General features: G+C 41.5%; 1 protein-coding gene across 1 annotated transcript in view; it reads left to right on the plus strand.

The window, feature by feature from the left end:
- The first annotated feature begins 1,217 nt into the window (after positions 1 to 1,217).
- Positions 1,218 to 15,774, plus strand: part of RASA2 (RAS p21 protein activator 2) — a 44,216-nt gene continuing 29,659 nt past the window's right edge. The window contains exons 1-4 of the mRNA XM_066326327.1: positions 1,218 to 1,307; positions 7,356 to 7,461; positions 12,710 to 12,813; positions 13,824 to 13,918. Of these exons, the coding sequence (XP_066182424.1) occupies positions 1,247 to 1,307; positions 7,356 to 7,461; positions 12,710 to 12,813; positions 13,824 to 13,918 (366 nt within the window). The 5' untranslated portion in view covers positions 1,218 to 1,246. The remainder of the gene's footprint in view (positions 1,308 to 7,355; positions 7,462 to 12,709; positions 12,814 to 13,823; positions 13,919 to 15,774) is intronic.

Consider the following 15,774-nt stretch of genomic DNA (forward strand, 5'->3'; position numbering starts at 1 on the left):
GTGAAGAACCCTAGTCGTGTACTGCTTCCTGAAATAGCTTTAGCCAGCTGAACTACCTGTGTATTAGGATTTGTCAGTCACTGAAGGCTTTCACTAGACTCTGCCTACAGGGTCTGGGAACAGATGTACCCTCAGGTTGACCTGGGGTGACACCCAAGTGGAGGTGTCACCCTGCAGCTGGCGGCTGCGTGGATTGTGCAGGCTCAAGACAGATGCTCACCACCAGCGCAGGACCCTAGTGAAGTCTGGGTGTAAGCCAGATTCCAGAGTTCCACATTAGGATCGGTGTCTTCAAGAATCCATGGTAGAAAATGCGATGCAAAGGCCCTTCAGAGGGCCTTGATGGAGGCGAGCGGCGGCAGCCTGCGAACACCCCTGGGCGCTGTGTGAGGGAGGCATGGCCTGTGGCGTCCCGCAGGCAGCCCGGCACTGCGGCAGCCCAGCCATGTCCTACTTGTGTCACGGCATTTCTCACACGGCCCAACAGCTGGACGTGAACTAGTGACAGCAGTGGAGATCCCGTGGAGCCCGTGCCTGCTTTGCGCAGGGACAGGCGCTTGGCACACCACAGACCAAAATGGCAGAACCTGCCGCTCGTTCCATTTAATGTGACCACCTGCCATTTAATGTGGCCAATCTCAGCAGAGAGGGCACAGCTGAGCCCTCTGCCCCCGCGGGAGGCACAGAACCACAGAACCCATCAGGTTGGAAAAGACCTCTGAGATCATCGAGTCCAACCCAACATCGCCTTGTCAGGCAGTCCCCGGCCCTGAGCGCCACGTCCAGTCTTCCTTTAAACACCTCCAGGGACGGTGACTCCATCACCTCCCTTGGCAGCCCATTACACTGTCTAATCACCCTTTCTGGGAAGAATTTCCTCCAAACGTCTAACCTAAACGTTCCTCGGTGCAGCTTAAGGCTATGTCCCGTCTCCCTGACTACAGGGCAGGGGAAGGGGCGCCCGGGGCAAACTCCGGGACCGGCCGAACCCGCGGCGGCGTCCGGCGCAGGCCACCGTGCCGGCCGGGGCGGGGGGTGCCGGAGCCGGACGCGGGCGGAGCGGCCGGGCCCCGCGGCGGGAGAAGCCGCGCTGGCGCAGGGCCGCGCCCCCCGCCCGCCCCGGCCGGTGGTGCCCGCGGGCGGCGGGGGCGGGGCCGGCCCGGGCCGCTCCTTCCCTCCGCCTCTCCCTCCCTCTCTCCCTTCCCCCGCGGCGCTGAACTGCGCAGGCGGCGGCGGCGCTGCTGCGATGGCGGCGGGAGACGGCGGCGACGAGGTGCGGGTGCTGCAGAACCTGCGGGGAAAGATCTGTAAGTGCCGCACTGCGGCGGGGCCGAGCGCCCGTGGCCGCCGCGCTCGGGTGTCGCTCCCGCCCCGGCCCCGCCGCTGCCGCTCCCTCCCCGCGGCGAGACGGGCGGGCGCTGGCTCCGCGGCCCTGGAGGCGGCGGGGCGGGGGCGGGAGGGCGCGGAGGGGCCGCGGCCGGGTGAGGGTCGGGCCGCGCTGCGGCGGCCCCGCGGAGGGGCTTTGTCGGGCGGCGACGAGCCGTGCGGGGCTGGGCCGGGCTCTGCGCGGCCCGGGGTCTGCGCGGCCCGGGGCGGGATGTGTGGGTGAGCGGATGAATGGATGGACGGGATACGCGGACGCGGCGGGGTCGCCGGAGGCCCGGAGCGGCAGGGAAGCATCCGTGGCTCCGAGGGATCCCTGGAGTCGGCGGGCGAGCAGAAATGCCCCCTCCCGCCCGGACCTCGGGCATCGGAGTCTGTTTGTCAGGCTGAAATTGCGAAATTAGCGATGTGCAGGAAGTTGGTGGCGAAGGGCTGTTCTGGAAGCGGTCACCAGTACTCCCGTGCCTCCGCGCAGCGTGTGTGCGAGCGGGAGGAGGCGGAGAGAGAGGCCGGTGGCCTTACTTTGGTGGTTGGGAAGCGCTGGCTGCCCGCAGCGATAGGCTCGGTAACGTGGGAAGCCGGCGGCCGGGCGGGGAGGAGGCCGGGGAGGCGCACAGATAGCGCGGGGCGGCTGGGGAGCGCTTCAAAGCGAGTGGGAGAAACAGGATGTGCGGCGGCTTCCTCAGGGGTATCGGAGTACATTCATACCGCTCGGACGCGGCCCGGTTGTTTCCTTTCTCACGCAGCCGATCGACTTTTTTGAGAATGAAGCGAAACGAGTTGAATCGGGCATGGCGCCGGGGCTGAGAACCGGTTGTGAAAACATGTTGAAGGATTAGGTTTGGTGGAGGAGTGCAGTGGTGTTTACTTAAATATCGTCACGTAGCCTAGATGTATTTGCTGTGTCTTCAGTAAATAGAAGACTGGGCCGTGAAAACAGGAGATGGCCTGGAGTGGGGCTGGAGGTGCTCTCGCTGCGAGGTGCGAGCAGTAAATGGGCCGTGGTTGGGTAGGCAAGGCTGAGCGCACACTGAGATCTGCTGCTGTTAGCAATCAGCACAGAAATAACGCAGGCCAGCTGGCCTTCAAAAAAGCGTACCGTTAGTTTTGGGGTTAAAGCATGAATTCATAGAGTCCTAGGGTTATGAATTGGTTTGGTTTGGAAAGGACCTTAAGTATCATCTCGTTCCAATGCTGGTGCCATGGGCAGGGACACCTCCTGCTCCATCCAGCCTGGCGCTGAACGCTCCCGAGGATGAGGCATCCATAGCTTGTCTGGGCAATCTGTGCCGGTGTCCCTCCACCCTCCAAGTAAAGAATTTCTTCCATATATTGAACCTAAATTTTCGCTTTTTCAGTTTGTTCCCATTACTCCTCATCCTGTCACTGCAGTTGCTGATGGAGAGCCCTTCTCTGGCTTCCCCCATGAGATATTGGAAGGTTGCTGTGAGGTCTTCACACTGCTTTCTCCAGGCTGAGCTCCACCTTTCTTAATCTGTTTTCAGTAATCTCTAGCAACCAATGTTTCATATATTCCCTAGGAAGCAGGTCATAGTACTCCCTAGGAAGAAGGACTATGACCTGCTTCCTAGGAATACATAAGAAGTTGGTTGCTAAAGGTTATTGAAGCTGGCTTATTTTTTGATACTATTCTGCTTCCTATCTTTTGTCGTAAGGTTTTGTCAACAGTGCCTACACAACATTCAGTGAGTTTTACATTTTGGGATACTCGATGAAAGTTTTCCACTAAGCATTAAAAAAACAAAGCCAAATGTCTTGAGACTTAGGATGAAACGAGTTTTATTGTCCTGTTTATGCATCCTAGAGTGAGCCTGTGGTTGTATCATAACTCTAGGTGTTCAGTTACCTGACAGAAGTGTTGGTAAACAGAGGACTCTGACCTTCCTGGGAAATACATAAAGAGTTCATTGCTGAAGATGGACCTGTAAAAACCCATTTGAAAAATGAGTGGAAGTAAGAGATGCAATAAAAGACGTGTCTTGAAACAATGTGAAAATCACTTTGTAACCCTACTTATTTTTTCTAAGAAAACAAAAGCTGTTTAAAAACTCTCAATGAGTTAAATATGCTGTGGAAGCTTGGAAGCCCTCTGATGCATATGTGCTGGTTTGGCTTCTTTGCACAACAAATACTGTGTTATGTTCACTTCTTGCTAGTATTTTAATACTGTGTTTTGTGAGGGAAAACCCTCTGAATGAACGGTAATAAACAAATGTAATCATGCAGCCCTCCTTGATCTGGAGGGATTAGCAATAGCAGACCTTCCTTTGGAAAGCTGATGTTCGTAGTCTGAAGGAATTCCTTATAGCATGTTTCTTACAAGGAGAATACATTTTGGTGCCCAAGCTTTGCTGGCAATTAAAACTTGACACTGACTCATTTTACGTGTGTTGCATGAGAGAGCATGGTAGTTTTAGTGAGATCATGTCAGTTCTGTGTAATTCTGCATGTATAGAAAACACCATCTGCAGGAAGTTGTTATTTATACTGTGTTTTGCAATGCACAGATCGGTGGCAAAATCTAAATTTAGTGATGTTATACAAATCATTACACCAGATTTAGAATTGAGATGTTCTTAAAGGTGAGTTAAGCAGCCATTGCATTCCTAGCAGTGAGGAACCTGAGTAAGGACACTTTAGCAGTCCCTGGTACCCTGTTTTTGTGGGCTGTTAATGTTTGCAACCAGTGTTCTGCCTCCAGTTTTCAAGTGAGGTGAGATGAACTGGTCTCGCTTGTTTAAGATTTTGTAATATTTTTTGGAAAATGTAATATTACTCTTAAGTAGGTTTTCACCAAAACGCAGTAAAATACTGTCTTTTCTTTTTGAGAATGCTTTTGTATTGCTGGCTCTATTTCATGAGCCATAGTAATGACAAAAATTCATTACAAAGGTATGTGGTGTCAGGTAGCTTTAGGCTTATCTTGTAGTGTAGTGTTTCAGGCTGTGACTTCTGTTTTCATTTTATGCCATCCAAAAGTACAGGAAGTTATTTTAGTTGCCTTGATTTACAGAAACCTGCATTACTGAAGCACTTGGAAAACTGCCCCTGTTGTCTCCTAGAGCTCATTTGACAAAATTCAGGATGTATTCTTTTTCAAACTTGCCCTGTATTTTCAACAGTTCATGGTTATCTTCGATTATGCTACACTCCTGGAGTGGAATTTATTGTTGCTATATAATGTGTTTAGTCCTGTGAGGCAAATACTTCAGTGTGTGTGCATAAATGTCTTCTGGCAGGGACCCAGAACAAAGAAATGTAGACTATGGACACTAATTGCACACTTTTACTCAACAGAGGAAATTACATCTATGTACTGAAAATGTAAACATTCAAGCAGATATCTGATATTGTTAATACTTGATTTTTATGCAGCCATAGTAGCCTTAGGTTTCTCAGAAAAGGGAAGATGTGGTGTAATCGAAGATTTGAGCCTTTAAAAAAAAAAAAAAAAAAGGAAATAGCTTCTTGGAAGAGGTGGATCACTATTTGAGTGGAAAGTGTCCCACGGTTAGATACTAAGAGGTGGTAGAAAGGATGTGAAATCTCATGCTCTGTATTTCACCTGACAAGTGCTCTAAGGTTATTTTTAACTCAGGATTGAGGATTCTCTTCCTACCAAAAGTTTGTCTATGCTTTAAAGCCAGGGCTACTTGGGCTACAAAGTAGAGGTTTTTAACTCATTAGAAAATCAGATGTCAGAATATTCCGAGTTGAAAGGTACCCACAAGGATCATCGATTTCAGCTCATATGGGGATTGAACCTGCAGCCTTGCACCATGCTCTAACCAACTGAAATCCAAACTTCTGTTTTGTGTATTTCTCTGGGTAGCAAGTTTCTTTTAAAACTGAAAAACTGCTATATAGTATACGTCCAAATAATGAATTATTCGGAAATATTTAATTTTTATTCCGTTTAAGAAAATATGAAACTATAGTGACTGTAATTTCCTTTTGAAGTCCACTGTACTGTGCCTTTACAGTGATGATTAAATAATGTCATATTTAAAATATTTTATTGTAAAATAAGACTGTGTCAAGTATTAACTGAAACATAAAGGTTCTTCTCAGGAACAGCTGACACATGCAGTTCATGCTTATTAATTGCAAACTTTTGGTATCAGGAGCTCTCTGGCGATTACATCCAGATTGATGAATTGCTTTTTATATGTCATATGTTTTATTAAATTAGCTCCTCCTTAGAAAGAATTAAGGCAGTGGCAATCTGATGCTTTTCTTGGTTCTCCTGCAATATCTCACTTAAAGGGTAACTTGGAGTTTAGTCCCTTTTTGGAGTCTAAAGCCACTGAAACCAGGTTCTGTTCACGCCTCTCAATCTGTCAGCATGAAGTGTGGTGTTTAAAAGTAATGTGTATACTTCCTCCTCTCCCACACTGAAGTTGGTGAAAAGCTTGTTGATGCTTCTGAGAGCACAAGTTTTAACTGTGGAAGTTCCTTAAGTGTCTGTTCATGCTTTCCATCAGGGTACATATCCCTGACCTGGAAAATGTCATGATTGAAGTTCAGTCATGTTCCTGTTAAACTGTCACGTTCTCTGCAGCCTTTCCAGTGCTGGGCATTCTTACCTGACTTCCAGGACTCTAACAGGTTAACTTAAATAAACTGACTGACACAAAGAGTGTGGAGGAGAGAGAAAACAGAGCTTTGATTTTACATTTTACCAGCATAGAGAATAAAGCTTACTCACTGTGCTTCATATCTGCATTTTTCAAAAATAAACATGTATGACATTTCAAATCTAGTTTCAAACTGTGCTTTCTGAAAGGTCTTATGCTATTCAAACATAAAAGTAACTAAAACTCAATACTTTGTACTTTTCATCCTATTTTTAATATCTTATGTAAATAGGTAGTGTTTCAATAAAGTTGATTGCACATGTTATTGTCAGGAGAGGTATTCCAAGAAGCAGGCAAGGATGGGCACTACTGTGAGAGGTCCTGGCTAAGAGCCAATGCAATTCTGGTTGCCCATGGTTTGGACAACCAGGTGGAGCAGGGACAGATCACCTCTCATGGGAGAGAGCCCCAGAAAAGCTTGTAATTTCTTTTAGCAGAATAAAAGGTGGAAAGGGTCTGTTTGCTCTCTTCAGATGTTCAAAGCAGAAAGTCCTTGTTTCATCTAGAAAACGGTGTTGCTATAAATTAGTGTAGATGTCTGTAGCATTTAGATTTTGGAAGAGCTTTCCAACTTCAACTGATTTTAGCTGTGATTGCTTAGAGGGAACCATTTTCTAAGAGAGCTGCCTTATGTCCAGCGTGTAATTGCAGTGGCCTAGATTCACCACCCAGCAAATATTTGTATTCTTGTGCTGCCAATCTTTCTTTTTTATTAGAAACTTCCTTTTCTTCTTTTCCATGTTGCATTGAATTAAGAGGTGATTATTTCCCCCTTCTGCTAGTTAGGAAAAAATGAATAATGCTCATGAGGGGTATATTTTCAAAGGCTCAGCCAACTCAAAATCTGCTGTTCATTTTGGAAAATGAAATAAAGATTTGATGGGCAAGTTCTTATTAATCAGCTTCCTTTAGCTCAAGTATTTGCAGAGAAAATACCAAGTGAACAATAGCTCAAGCAGATCATGTCTTGGTGTTATGACCTAATGCCATATGACCTCAGGCTGTGAGTGTCTCAGATTTAGCAAGTTGTGCAGGGTCAGCCCAGAGATGAGACCTTTGAAGGGAAAGTGCAGGTGCTGCAGGAAGTGGTGTTCATGAGTCAGTGTGTGTCTCTTCCTGTCAGCTCTCATTCCATGTGTAAATGGATGTAGCAGCTTCTCTGCCCTCTTGAAGTCAATGAATTGAAAATTAATATCAAAATGCATGCTGAATGGAAAAGTAAATTTTCTGAAGACACTGAAACTGTGACATTCTTGTACCTAACATTTTGTTTTTTCCCCTGCAATATTTACAGTGTTTATTTTTTATTTACAGATGACGCCAAACACTTAGTGCCCAACAAAATGAGAGATTTTTTCTGTACCATAAACTTGGACCAAGAAGAAGTTTTTCGTACACAGGTAGTTGAAAAATCTTTAAGGTAAGCTCAGTTTTAAATGGATATGAAGCAAGAGTGCCCAATACCAGTGTGTATGGCTTTTGCTTTTACTGCTTTAAAATGAGAACTGACTTGTGGCAGCTACTCAGAGATGTTACAGCAATGGGAAAATCATGAGACTGTTTCGAGAAGTCAAAAGTGAGTCTTGTGAGCTTTAAAATGAAGTATGCTAGAATGTATTTCACTATTATCAATTCAAAGTTCCAGTGGGCAGTGTAACATTCTTTTTCTTGCCAGGGAAAGAAATCTACTTGATACTTGCTCTCCATGTAATTTCCTACTTCTGGCAAGCAGTTGAACTGTATTGGTGGAATTCTGCTCTTATTGTGTATCTGGTAAAACCTGTTTCTGCAGTGAAGGAACCGGAACTTTCGACGTGTCAGAGTTTTCTGTGCTGTGGGGTGTCCCCTGAGCAGGCCTTGTTCTCTCCTGTAATTCTGGTTCTGGGAACTGTAACAGGAGCCACACAGAGTGCCCTGCTTTGCTTCCCTGGGCACCGCTTGCTGTAGTTTCTGCTGCTGTTTTGGAGCCTTAAAAAGGATCAAACAAAAAGTCAGGATGACGCTGCTGCACTGGCGTAGGTGCTTTCATGTCTCAAAACTCTGAAGTTCACAGAGCACCCAAAAAAGCATCATTGCAGCTTCACTGATCAGAATATTTGAGTGACAGTTTCAGTTATATGGAGGTGACATTAAACCTTCTTTTTAAAACCCACACAATCTGTTCAAACTCTTGAAAGTTTTCTTAATTCCCTTTTCCGGTGGTTTTGTTCTTAGTGTTTGTTCTTTGAGCACTCCAGATGTTTACAGGTGAGGAGCAGCTCAAATGGCAAACTTAAATAGTGAATTAATTTCTTCAGAACATCATTTCAGAGCCTCTTTATGCTTCTGCATGAAAAGCAAATGCCACATATGTACAATCAGGAACAAATACTTTGCTTATATTCCTAATCCGTAACTGCTGTAGTCAGATCTATAAAATTTTCAGAATTTAACAGGCTGCAATTGAGATTGATTGATTACCAAAACAAAATCAATTGACTAATCCTTCAGAGAAAACTGTTAAAGAGACTGTATTGATAAAGCAGAAACTTAACATTTCCCCTTTATATAGACAATAGTTTGATGAGCAAAAAACCCTAACGCAGCATATCTGTGAAATACTTTGGAAATATCTGATTCTGATGTTAGTAATGGAAACCCTAAAAGTTACTACTATGCTTAGAAACAAGACCTGTTACGTATGCTGTATATACAGACATTTTTATTGTATTCCATTTTAAAATTATTAAATTTATGTGCTTTCATCACTTGATAAAAGAAGTATTAGTTGCATAATAAAATATCTTATAAAGCAAAACACCTTAGAGCCGTCAAAAACATAGTATTGAAGTTTTAACTGAAATTTAATTGCAATGAAAATACTTTTCAGAGGAAATGAAGTAAAAAATTTCACTATAGCGAAACAGTTGAGGGGGAGAGAAGTCTCAAATTACATGCCTCAAGTTGAGAACTTTTCAGGTGATATGAAATTAATATTTGTAAGATGACAACAATGTGTTAGAAGTTAGAACCTGGCTTTTAGAATTGCTCTTTACCTTTTTGTCTCCACCGGCTTCATAGGTGACCCCTTCATCCTCTGCATTAGGGGAGGGTTCCATACAAACCAGTGAAATGTAATAAAGTAACTCATCCTCTACTAGCAGCTACCAGAGTTGGGTGCTTACACTTGATTACTACTATGTATGCAATTATGAGAGTTGACTCTCATTCCAGAAACTTAATTACAACATCTTGTTTCTTATAGCTGTGTTAAACTAGAAGCTGTACTAACCTAGAGGTATTGGGACAGGGGATGAAAGCTCTAATCTCTTAATAACCTGAGAATTGTATAAATTGCTTTTCAGTAAGATGTTGTACAGTTTAATTTTAGTCACAGTTGCAACTTTGAATTTGATTGTTTTGTTTTGTATTATTTGCTTGCTTTTTCTTACACACAGTTCAGTCTGTTTTTGTCACTGTATTATGGGTTGCAAATATACAAGTTGTAATCTAAATTTTAGTCTTGTGAATATTAACTAATTAAATGTCTGTGGAAGTAATTATCACCAGAATTAAAATTAGTTTTGACTACAGTGATTGAAAACCATTAAGTAGTGTATTTATTAAATGTGCAAATAGGCTTGGCCTTCCACCAGCACTGGGAGAGTTGTTATAGTGCAGATGTAAAACAAATTACTTTCCAGAGTTAAGAAACCATGAATTAATACTGAAGTGAAAGAGAGATATTTTGGCTAATGACTCAAGAAATATTTCCTGACATGGAGTGGGATTTCTGTGGGTTCTGAAGAAAGAAATTTTTTTCCTTTGGAAAGTTGAAAGAATATCTGTGAACCTCCTCAGATGTCTGGTTAGATATGAGGAATGGGCAGGGGGGGATGGAAGGGGGATTGTGGTGTGTGTGTGTGTGTCCTCTGTCCTCTTTTTTAATTTAAACTACATTCACTTTTTTTTTCTCCCAACTGAACTTTGTGGTAGTGCAAGATTATAGCAGAAATTAATTCCCTTGTTGATGTAACCATTGCTTTTATTAACTGACAGACAGTGTCCTCACAGAAGTGCCGGGTTACTGTGCCAAGTAACCAAGGGAAGAGCAGAGGAGTGTGTTACACAGTGAAATTTAATCTTCTGTACTACTGTAATCCAGTTCTTCCTGTATGGCAGTCTGGTCGTACTTTGAATTAGTGCTATCTTCTAATTTTGTATCCGTCATAGTCTTTAAAGTTCTTGCATCAAAGTCACAAATGAAAGTACTAAACTGACTGAATCCCTGAGGAACAGGATGAGTCAGTTCCCCACTTTAATTATTCCTCGTTGGTGTAAACTGTTGTACCCTGTCAGTCTATTCTGGACGTACCTAAGAATTTCTTTACTAATCCATTGTATTCTTTACCTTAGATTTTCTCTCTCTGCCCCATACTTTGTTGCTGAATCAAAAACTGATAACTGTTAATTTAGGTTAAAAGAAGTGTATCAACATTGGTAAAACAATGTATTACCTTCTATTTGTGCTCATATTATTGACTTGTTCTTTCTTGCCTAATCTGAGACTTCCTGCAGTGTTGAAGTCAAAATAATAATAATGAATGTTAATGGCTCTTCATCCTTTGGCGGCTGGGGGATATGTGTAGCTGTGAAGTTTGCTCTCTTAGGTGCAAGATAAAGGTGCTAAATAGATTTTTTTGGAAGTCTCTGCTTATAGTCTCCATCCCAGCCTAATTACAATTGGATGCAGAGTCCCATAGGTCCGTGCAGAATAGGGATTAAACCCTTGGCACTTGCTGCTGTGCACGGCAGTCTGCTGTTCCCCTAGGGTGTCTGTCTGAAGCTGAACTAGAGCAGAGTTTCCCCTGACACCAGTGCAGCCTCATTCTCCCACTGCTCACTCCTTCTGCTGTAGTATCTCTTTGTTTGTACTGCTGCAACTTTATTTGTATAGCTGTGAGGGGAAGCAGATCATGGACTTGAGCAAAGTTTAAAATCAGCCTTTGTTTCATCCTCGGTGTTGGTCTGAGTTATTGTGTCAATACAATTAAAAGCAGCAGTGATGGTAATAAGGAAGTTGAGGCTCTTTAGGGCTGCTAAAGGTAATGCTTGTGAGTGTATACCTTCAGTCATGGTGCTGACAAGAAGAACCCAGCCCTTGTAATCAAAGCAGAATTTGTTGGCTTTGAAATTTTAATAAAAGAGAGGAGCTGAAAAACCACAGTTGAATTTTTCAACTGAGAATTCTTCAACTATTTCTCAGTGTAGTGCAGAATCTAATACTGATTTGTCTGCTTTGAAGCCTGTGGTAAAAGGTCTGTGTTTTAGCAACAAGGACATTTTCACTTGCGGAATTCCTTGTAATGAATTCCTGCCCTGAAAGGTCTTGTTTCTAAAAATCTATTATAGACATTTGAATTAGATTTTTCAGCTGTGTTCTTTCCCACTTTTTAGATTAGTTATCAGCTCTTCTTTTTAATTTCTTTAATGGGCCATTGTCCTTAATCATGGGTGGTGTTTTCTTTTTCTGTGATTATTTTGGAGGGAAGAGAGTAGTGATGGTGACATGTTTTTTCTTTGGAAAGGTAATAACATATACTACTTGTTCCGAATGTAAGCATATTTGTCACATTTGTATCAGTTTAAGAAAGTATTGTGGCAATAGTGTCAGAATGATCCTTTGCTGGGAAACAAAAAAATCCCAACGTTTGTTTCAGGGTTTGGTATAACTTATCACAGTATTTTTCTGCATAAAAGTAGTTTCATGAACATGAGCATCTTCCCCCTGATATTAATACATTGTAACTGGAACTGTTTTAAGAACCCAGTTGTTCCAAAATAGCAGGGTTTTTCTGTGGATCAGCTTGACTTTCAGAATTCATCACTTCCAGTAGCGCAAACAACAGTGTGGTTTTGTTCAGGCTTGAAATACAATTTTCTGACTGCTGGCTCAGATTACATCAATAAGTACTCTTAAGTTGAATGAGAATATAAGTTCTGGGAGTGAAGATACCAACACATTGTATGAAATATGTGTAACATAGAGGAACCCAAAGTCTTTCTGTAGAGGGCTGTGCGATGGCAGTTAAATGGGGTGAACCTGTAAACATGATACTGGACTTCTTTAGGTGGAGAAATGTGGTGACCATTTAGACTTGAGGGAGACTGTGTGTGTTTGAGATTAACATTTCTCTTTTTCACTGTTCTATCTTACAGTTTCAAGTGATAATAACTTCTTACAGGTCTGAATCTTAGAGCAGCAGTTTTGACATGGAAGTTAGAGCTAAACAAATGCCAGTTAATTAAGTAATCAATAAGTTGTGTTTAAATGTAGTTTAATCGTGTACTGAACAAGAAAATTAAACCAGATTTGTGCATGTCTCAGGAAGTCTACAGAACAAGCTAGAATAATCTCAAGACAGAAAAATAGAATTGAAATTGCAGAGGAGACACCACTCTCTGTATGCTCTGATTCTTACCTTTGATTCAAGAAACAGAAGGCATTGCCATGTTACTGTGTGTTCTTGTATTGAAATGGTTTTGGGCACCTTTGTTGACAGCTAGCTCAGTGTAGTGCTAAGGGCCATGGGCTGGGACAGCAGTAAAATGCAGCTTTTTAATATTCATCTTCTATATAAATTGTATATAATGTTTCTCTATTTTAACTTCAGAATTTTTTTTTTCAGTCCTTATTTTGGAGAGGAGTTTTACTTTGAGATTCCAAGAACATTCCAGTGGTTGTCGTTCTACATTTATGATAAAAGTGTTTTACAGAAGGACCTGCGTATAGGTAAGTGTCTGTGAGGTGCTGTCTGCATCTTGCAGGACACTTGGTTGTTTTCAGTAGCATTATCTGTAGGATTAAGGGTACAATTATTGGTGAAGCATCTTTCAGAACTGTGTATAGTGCATTTAAATGCTCCTTTAAAGTTTGAAAAGAAGGATTTTAATTCCTTCCTTCATTCTATTATACTAGGATATATTTGCTTTTTAAGCTAGTAGGACATTTTATAGTCTTATTATGGGCTGAATAAATTTTTAAAAGTTCCCTTTGTTTCTTCTCTGCTTTTGCTTCTTTGGAATATTTGAATAATTGTCACTACTTATAGATCTTTAAAGAATAAATTGTGGAATAATTCCCTTATAATTACGATTGTGGAATAATTCTTAAAACCATTTATAGATAATTTTTCCCTGTCAGTGCAACCTGTGACTTAGTGACTTACAAAGCATTTGGCAGCAACTTGTGTAGTTAAATGAAAAATCATGGGAGGTGGATTTCTTTTTGTCCCTCCACTGCATAATGACTTTATTGCAGCTGCTTTTTAGATACAAGTTCTAATAGTCTGCTGTAGAAGAAGCCTTTGCTTTACTTGAATTGAGGAAGGAAATAATTTGCACCAGGATGTCAGATAATTTGATGTAATAACAGCTTTCCAAATAGCAATCAGAAGAGTAAAAGGCATCTACTTCAGTTTCCTGTTTAAACATTCTTGAACACCATTTTTGTTCTTGAAAATCTATTATGTTATTTCCAGCCTCAAGTGTGTTCTTTATTTTTACCTTCTTATTGGTGATATCCAGGATAACAAATAATAATTAATGCCATCAGGCTTTATATAAACTATTTTCTGCTCTACTTACCCATAACATTTCCTTGTTTTATGTTCTTCATATAGTATCATAAACTTAAAAAAAAATTAAAAGAGTTTACAAAATATCAAATTTCAAACAAAATTGTTTTTTCTATTCAAATGAAGGTAATATTTATGCTTCTCTCCCCCTGCCATCCTCCCTCAGGAAAGGTGTCAATCAAAAAAGAAGATTTATGCAACTACACAGGAAAAGAGAACTGGTTTATGCTTCAACCTGTTGATTCTAATTCAGAGGTTCAGGTAACTATTCAATTGTACATTTACTTTTGGAAGTTAAATACAAATAAGAACTACTGTGATGGTAGAAGATGACACTAAGCTGTAGGAGATAGGGCTTAGCATCTCTATTTCTTGTGAGGCAGTAGTGTCTTCAGCTTGGTTAGAGAATAATGTATTCTACACCTAAGTTGGTATTATTCTTCATGGTACTTAAAACTGACAGAAGACATGAAGCAACTGTTTGGGAGATGTCTTAACAGTGTTTTGATGTCTGAAATGCTTTGTAAGAGTCCTGTACTTGAGGCACATGAATGGATCCTAAAACTCTTGGATAATTTTTTTTTAGTCATTTTTGGTGTTAACTGAAATAATGGCTGATTCTGTGACATTGAAGTGGTTAGTCTTCAAAACTTGGAGGTGCTTATGCTCTGTTCATCTCTCTTACCTTGAAACACTTTCTGCATTCAGTATCAAACAACTAGCACTTCAGTTTTATTTCAGCTTGTGGTTCCACTTCTTCCAACAGGATTGGTCTAGGAATATCTAAAAAATGCTCTAGAAGTTGTAGCAATTCTCTTTTTGATTTCAAGAACAAAACAGAATTCTTGAAAATATCTTAACCCTCTTGCTGTGATAAACTCTTAGATTTTACTAGGGGTTTTTCCAGATTTGCCTGAGGGCAGAAGTGTTAGACTTGACAGTGTTTGTATTTTTTTAGTAACCTGAAAGTCCCTTTGGGTAGGGAGAATCCTGGCCACTTTTACAAGATCTGAACGTGCACAGAATTCTCATATTATTTCCACAGATGATTCATTTATGAGCCATAAGTTTAGCCTGCAGCTCTTGGGTATAGGAGGACATGTGGTTGCTTTACACGAAGACAGATTTTCAAAACGTCTGAATACCACTTCCTCTTGTTGTAAATCAGCCCTCTTTGGAAGGGAACTAGAGATCATCTAGTCCAGCTACACGTTGTCTTCTTTGAATTCTTTAATGTACACTCCCACAGTCTAAAAAGGACTTTCCAGATATAAACTGAAAGGCAGTTTCCACTTTGACTTAAACATTGTCGTGCTTGCTATGTTTTTTCTGTCATAAAAATGTATTGAGAAAGGTATTACTTCTTGTCATAATACTACATAAGCATGTGAAAATTCAGTTAGAGTGTGCCATTAATAGAATTCAGTGATTTCTTACATAATGGAAATAAAAAGGTTGTAGTTTTCCATGGCTTTGGGACTCATAGCAGAGTGTAAACTTTTACTCTTCTGTGACTGTGCTGTGCAAAGCACTGTCCTGCATGACACCTCCATTAAGAAATAATCTTTTCTGCTCAGGTGTATGCTCTTTATCTTTTCTTGAGTCAGTGCATTTGGGTAGGTTTCTCCTGAACTGCTTTATTTTTCTATAAAAATCTTCAGAGCATAGCTGAGACCAGTTCCCATCTGCCACATTTGGCTGAAAACTTGTTGGTTTGCATGTGCTCTGCAGTACTGAAATATGTTCTGAGATGTCCAGGATTGTTGACTGGACATGGCTGAAAGTAGCAGACGTTTATATTGTACATGTGCAGAAAAAGTGCATGAAATATTTATAAAGCTAAAACAGTTCGGAGAAAAAAAAAAAAAAAAGTTGTTTTCTTCTCCTCGCAGCACCATACATGTAGCTGATTTTTTTGTTCCTCTGGTTCCCTCCATGTGAGTATTTTCCAAAATTTACGGTGTGTCCAAGGCAATAGGATAGCAGAGAAGTATTTTGTGTTCCATGGATATGCTCAGGATACTTCAAAGTTGCTTGGTTGGGATTATTTTTCGGATTTTTGGTAAGATGGTAAGATAAAAATCTTTCACGCACTGTTAAGGTTTTTGAATATTCAC

This window comes from Sylvia atricapilla, chromosome 10 (genome assembly GCF_009819655.1).
Source record: "Sylvia atricapilla isolate bSylAtr1 chromosome 10, bSylAtr1.pri, whole genome shotgun sequence".
NCBI classification, from domain to species: Eukaryota; Metazoa; Chordata; class Aves; order Passeriformes; family Sylviidae; genus Sylvia; species Sylvia atricapilla.